Here is a 7,500-nt window from a genome sequence, read left to right on the forward strand (position 1 = left end):
ACCAGCTGTTTAATGGAGAGGAGACAGAGTGATGAAGCCAATTATGATATGGTTAGGAGGCCATGATAGACAAAGGCCAGTGGGCAAATTTGGCCAGGATGCCGGGGTTAAACCCCTACTCTTTTTTTGAAGAACATCCTAATGACCACAGACCGAGTCAGGACCTCGGTTTAACATTTCATCCAAAGGACGGTGCTCACTGAGCAGTATAGAGTCTCCATCAATATACTGGGGCGTTAGGACCCACACAGACCGCAGGTTGAGCTTTATGTTCAGTCGTGGCTTTTATTTTTAATGTACGTGAGTGCGGTTAAGGTGTCAAAGTTTAGCATTGTGCCATAAAATCAATCTGCTGCAGCTAACGCTATTGCTGTGTCATTAATCTAGTGTAATAACCCCAGGGGTCGCAATCCAATAAAAAAATAAATAAATAAAAGGCTGATAGCTTTTTATTTGCATGTTGTTTTCTTATGTAACTTTTAAATACTATTTGTATCTTCTGTATCATCTTATGAATAAAATATAGTAATTCTAATAGGTTAATAACATGTATGAGATTTTTGGAAATCACCTCAAGGGGTCTAAACCCCCACTTTGGAAACCACTGATCATTATACAATACCATAACTTGCCTAGTTCAGCTAATTAACCAACTTAAGCCTTTAAATGTCACATTAAGCTGAATACTAGGGCTATATCATACACCCGGCGCAATAAAACTCAAGGCTTGTTTGGTGCAATTTGTTGCTATTTTCAGACCAGTGCAACTGTAATTTTCACATTTTGCATCACATTGTTTAAATAGCAAATCCATTTGCACCACTTTGTGGACTCATGGGTGTTCCGGTCTAGAAAGGAGGTGTATTAAGGCGTATTGTTGGCAGATTGTTATTTTGAGGAAACGAAATAGACCGCACCATTGACCAACTGAAAGCTTGTCTATAAAGTCCAGCGTAGAGCGCATTAGTTATGCGCCTATGTGGGTTCAAACGCTTAATACACACAGAATTTACAGCAATACACAAATATCTTAACATATGAAAAAAATAAAGAATTAAAATGTACAAAAAATGTTATTTACTACACACACACACACACACACACACACACACACACACACACACACATATATATATATATATATATATATATATATATATATATATATATATATATATATATATATATATATATATATATATATGAAAATAAAACACTAAATCCATGCCGTCTTCATGTCTGGACTTTTGTTTTTTTCTTTTCAGTTCATTCATGACAATTTGCATTTATATAATGTTATTATTATTGGAAATATTATTTATTATATGCATAATTTTATTTGTTTAAATAAAAACAAATAGTTTTGAAACAAATCTTTGCGCTTAACAAATTAAATTAAATGTATAGGCTAATTGATGTCTTCAGTGGAATGAGTACAACACCTTTCCTTATTCCATGAAAGTAAAGGAGTAAAGAAAAGAGTCAAAGTAAAGTAAAGAGGCTGAATGGAGAAGGCTCGTTCTTTATCCTTGCAATGATGGTCTGTTTAATTGTTTTCTTGCTAGTGAAGCATTTTTTATGTAAATAGCAAATGCACCATGGCACGACGCAACGCACTCTTAAAGGGAAGGGGAGAGGAGACTCTTATTGGTGTAATGCACATGATGCTCAAAACACACCTATAACTCATTAAAAGAATAGGCACAATCCTGTTAGACCATGCTTTCGGGTGCAAAGCAAATTTTTCCATACATAAATAGCAAAAGTGAATTCGGACACGACCTTAATGCTTTTGCGCTCTGAGCATTAGACTTTGTGCCTAGACCGTTAAAATTGAGCCCCTAGTATCTTATATATTAAAAATATCTAGTCAAATATTATGTACTGTCATCACGGCAACGCTAAAATAAATCGGTTATTAGAAGTGAGCTATTAAAACTATTATGTTTCGAAATGTGTTAACTATTCGTTAAACAGAAATTGGAAAAAAAAAATTATACAGGGGGGCTAATAATTCAGAAGGGGCTAATAATTCTGACATCAACTGTACATCACCAGCAAAAAAGTAAAAGCCCAGTGATTAGTGCTTGGCAGTAAAAGCATTGGTTTCTCTGTGAAGCATAAAGCCAGATCTCCATTCACACACCTGGAGATGAGAGCGCACAGAGGCCAGCAGGTGTCAAGCTATCTCCTGATCAAATAATTAAACTGTTGATGATGGCAACCCTCATAAAACCTGCGTCTGGCCCCTCGGATAGGCTGAAGAGTCTGGAGACTTGATTGAGGTCACAACCTCCATGTAACATATGCTAAAATCTCTGCCATCGGCTAGATTGAAATATTCGTCAATTATTGAATAGGCGCGTGGCCTCTGAGGACGCATCTCCACTCCTTTCTAGAGCTTCCCAGCCCTGAAGAGATGTCAGTTCTGTTCAGGGCGGACATGGATTACCTTCCCATTCCCTTACATTGCACTTCAATGGATACATTTTAGAGGAACTGCTCACCAATAGTTAAGTTGTGATCTACAGTATGTTTTAATAGATTTTAAAATAAAATCTGTGTTGTTCGCAGAACGTGTCTGTGAGATTTCAGGCTAAAATACAGAATTGTGTGAACTAAAATCTTATATTATTTATCATCACATTGGCCACTATTTGGTAGTGAGAAAAATATATATAATTGAACTGATTTTGTGTTTGTTTGTTTGTTTGTTTATTTAATTATTCATTCATTCATGCGTTTGTTCATTCATTTCTTTATTCATTCTTTATTTTATTATTATTATTATTATTATTATTATTATTATTATTATTATTATTATTATTATTATTATTATTATTATTTATTATGTAGTTATTTCTTTGTTCATTCGTTAGTTCGTTGTTTATTTATTTATTTATTTATTTATTTATTTATTTATTATTTATTTATTTATTTATTTATTTATTTATTTATTTATTTATTTTATTTTATTTTATTTTATTATTATTATTATTATTATTATTTATTATGTGTTTGTTTGATTATTTATATATTTGTACGTTCAATAATTATATATATTTTTATTATTATTATTATTATTATTATTATTATTATTATTATAATAATTATTATTATTATTATTATTATTATTATTATTATTATTATTATTTATGTGTTTGTTTATTTATTTATTGATTCATTTGTTCATTTTTTGTTATTTTATTTTATTTTATTTTATTTTATTTTATTTTATTTTATTTTATTTTATTTTATTTTATTTTATTATGTGTTTGTTTATTTAATTATTTATTCGTTTGTTTGTTAGATAGTTTGTTCGTTCATTTGTTTGTTTTTTAGATTAAATGTTATTATTATTATTATTATTATTTAGTGTGGGTTTGTTTGTTTGTTTATTTATTCGTTTGTTAGTTAGTCAGTTCGTTTATTTATTTATTTATTTATTTATTTATTTATTTATTTATTTATTTATTTATTTATCTGTTTGTTCGTATGTTCGTTTATTTATTTATTTATTTATTTTTATTATTTATTATGTGTTTATTTATTTATTTATTTATTTGTTTGTTTCTTTGTATGTTCATTTATTTTATTTATTTATTTTTTATTTTATCATTATTATTATTATTTTCATTATTATTATTATTTATTATGTGTTTTGTTTGTTTGTTTGTTTTGTTAGTTTATTTATTATTTTTTATTTATTTTATATATTTTTTATTTTTTTATTATTATTAATATTATTTATTTATTTATTTAGTTATTAATTAATTATTTATTTGTTTTATTTATTTATTTTTTGTAAATTCTACAGGAATGTTAATGGTTATTAACAGAACAATTGATTAACAGATTGTTTATTTTTATTATTGTTGAATCCAGCTGTGCTTATTTTACTATATATATATAGAGAGAGAGAGAGAGAGTTGAAGTCAGAATAATTAGCCCCCATTGGAATTTAGTTTTCTTTTTTAAATATTTCCCAAATGATGTTTAACAGAGCAAGGAAATTTTCACAGTATGTCTGATAATATTTTTTCTTCTGGAGAAAGTCTGATTTGTTTTATTTCGAATAAATTTTTTCAAATAAATTTTATTAGAATAAAAGCAGTTTTTAATTTTTTAAAAAACATTTTAAGGTCAAAATTATTAGCACCTTTAAGCTATTCTTGTTGGATAGTCTACAGAACAAACCATCATTATACAATAGCTTGCCTGATTACCCTAACCTGCCTAGTTAACCTAATTAACCTAGTTAAGCCTTTAAATGTCACTTTAAGCTGTATAGAAGTGTCTTGAAAAATATCTAGTCAAATATTATTTACTGTCATCATGGCAAAGATAAAGTAAATCAGTCATTAGAAATGTGTTATTAAAACTATTATGTTTAGTAATAATTCAGGGGGGCTAATAATTCTGACTTCAACTGTATATTTTTTATTTTTTTATTTGATTCTAAAATATTTTAGGAATTACACAATACAAATCAAATACAAAGTGAAACAATGAACAAAAACAAGCAACAACAACAAAAAACACAAGCAAACATATAAGGAATTCAACAAAATCCAGATTTGTGTGTGTGTAACTGGATGTACATTGAAATATATAAGCAAAGAAACATAAAACGTATAACATGCATAACAACAGTAGTAATAGTATCAATAAAAAAAGAAAGCAATGATAATCTTGATATTGGTAAAAGTGATGGTTATAACAACAACAATAACAACAACAACAACAACAACAATAATAATAATAATAATAATAATAATAATAATAATGATGACGATGATGATGATGATGATGATGATGATGATCATGGTAGTTTAGTTAGTTTAAAGCTTTATTAATCCCCTTGGGGCAATTCACATGGTGGTGCTTCACATACAGTAACAAGAACGACACACTTAACACAATAAACACCAACACTTAACATCAAGTACACAAACAAAAACTGAAAATAAAATAAAATAAAATAAAAATTTATAATGAAAAAAAATTGAATAAAAAAAATAAATAAAGTATTAATAATAACAACCCATCAATCAACTACGTTTGTTACGTAACCGAATTGCTTAAGGCACAAAAATCTATTTATTTAAAGGAACGTGCTTGTTCCTTTAAATACAAATGAAATTTCAGAAGAAGGCGGAGCCTTTACATGCTCTTCTGATCTTCTGATCGAAACAAACTGGTAGAAAAAAAAAAACTAATTTCTCACTGTCAAAATATTAATAACGATTTAAAAAAAAATTAGTCTTCTAGTGTATTTATAAATTACAGTTTTATGTAAATATCCTTTTTAAATGTGTAAATTCACTTTTTTTTAATTTATAAAATTCACTGTCTGACCATCTGAAATTAAGGTCTGGATTGGTAAACATTACAATTGTTGTTTTTATTTATTTGTTTGTTTATTTGTCATTCATTTGTTCGTTCATTCAATTGTTAGTTCAACCATTCATTCAATTGTTCATTCGTTCATTCGTTCATTCGGTTGTTCGTTCATTCATTCATTCATTCATTCATTCATTCATTCATTCATTCATTCATTCATTCATTCATTTATTCATGTATTTATTTGTATATTTATTTATGTATTTATTTATTTATTTTAGTTTTATAGTATAGCACACTGTGAGCATACATTACTGTTTATTTTTGTTCTCTTCTGATATCTTACAAAGTGTTCAGACTTAGAAATTGCAGATCAGACTTAACAAGCTTTTCAGAAGTTCACTTGAAAAGAAAAAGCAACATTAAGTACAGTAAATGTGTCACAGCTCTCTTTTCTATAGGAGGAATAGGTTTAGAAATGATTATTAGTGCCATGTACTGTATCTTCCACATTATTGTACTTTGTTTATGTCCCTTTCCCTAGGTGGCCGGGATAAAAGGCATGTTCCTGGCCAATAAGAAGCTAAATAATGAGGTGAAGACATATATAACCTATAACAAAGGCCGGGACTGGAGGCTCCTGCAGGCTCCGTCGGCGGATCTCAGAGGAAACCGCATTCACTGCATGTTGGTGAGTGAGAAAACGGATGGAGAAAGAGAAAGATTTGTCCAAATGCTGGAGTTATGAAATTTGACATTCAGTTATGAGGTCAAAGCTCTTATGAATGGGCAATTTATCACATTTTAGCATATGAAACATTAAACTGGGTTAGGAGTTTCTTCACTTTGCCCTGCAGAATCCAATTTCCTAAAAAATTACCATATTTATCATGCAACATATAATTTGAGGTTAGTGTCGTTATTGTTAAAATGATTAAAGTTAGTTTTCACTAATTAATATGGAAATGGTATTAAACTGGAAAATTTAATTTAATTTTATTTTATTTTATTTTATTTTATTTTATTTTATTTTATTTTATTTTATTTTATTTTATTTTATTTTATTTTATTTTATTTTATTTTATTTTATTATCCATACTTTAATTTTTTATTTAATTTAAATATAATTTTGTTTTAATTTAATTTAGCATTATTAATTTTATTTTATTTCATTTTGTTTTATTTTATTTAATTTTATTATCCATACATTAATTTTTTATTTAATTTAAATTTTATTTTGTTTTAATTTAATTTAGCATTATTAATTTTATTTTATTTTATTTTATTTTATTTTATTTTATTTTATTTTATTTTATTTTATTTTATTTTATTTTATTTTATTTTATTTTATTTACATTTAAATATAATTTAATTTAAATTTGTTTTAAGTTAATTTAATTTAACTTTTATTTTATTTTCCTAACATTAATTTAACTTTTAAATATAATTTAATAAAATTTTGTTATTATTTAGTTTTATATCATTTTATTTAATTTAACTTTATTTTCCATGAATTAATAATGTTGGCTTTTATTTTATTATCCATGCATTAATTTATAGTTTAATTTAAATATAATTTAATTTAATTTTATTTAAATTTTATTTATTTTATTTTATTTTATTTTATTTTATTTTATTTTATTTTATTTTATTTTATGTTGATATGTTGATACAGTTGTTTTTAAAATTTGTAAAATATTATTGAAACATTAAACTAGAACATTTCACACATGCATGATAGCATATATCAGTGTTTTTTTATTCTTAAAAAAATAAAAATAAAAAACTAGCGCAGTAGACAGTTTACTGCCATTTGCTCCAAGTTCATCATTTTTTCCCACAATATTTAGTTATATTTTTATATGTACAGTATGGCCAATACTGGGAGAGCAGAAAGAAAGATATTTGTCCAAAACTAGATTTATGAAATCTGACATTCATAGAGTTTTATGAGGTCAAAGCTCTTATGAATGCCCATTAATCACATTTGAGCTCATGAAATATTAAACTCGGTTGGGAGTTTCTGCACTTACCCTACAGGCTCTTTTTTAGATGAATAAATTGATCCACAGAACATTTTCTTAACTTTTCTGTTTATTTCGGCAAATGTATTATCTTACTTACACTAAAACATGAATTATTTTTCATTAAGGGTAA

The 7,500-nt window shown here is 26.5% G+C and overlaps 1 protein-coding gene across 2 annotated transcripts in view; it reads left to right on the forward strand.

Moving 5' to 3' along the window:
* The window catches only part of LOC130226020 (VPS10 domain-containing receptor SorCS1), a 360,403-nt gene that overhangs the window by 286,636 nt on the left and 66,267 nt on the right, over positions 1-7,500 (forward strand). For both annotated transcript variants that reach the window (XM_056456596.1, XM_056456595.1), the window contains exon 10: positions 5,888-6,034. In XM_056456596.1, coding sequence (XP_056312571.1) covers positions 5,888-6,034 — 147 coding nt within the window. The remainder of the gene's footprint in view (positions 1-5,887; positions 6,035-7,500) is intronic.

This window comes from Danio aesculapii, chromosome 1 (genome assembly GCF_903798145.1).
Source record: "Danio aesculapii chromosome 1, fDanAes4.1, whole genome shotgun sequence".
Lineage (NCBI taxonomy): Eukaryota > Metazoa > Chordata > Actinopteri > Cypriniformes > Danionidae > Danio > Danio aesculapii.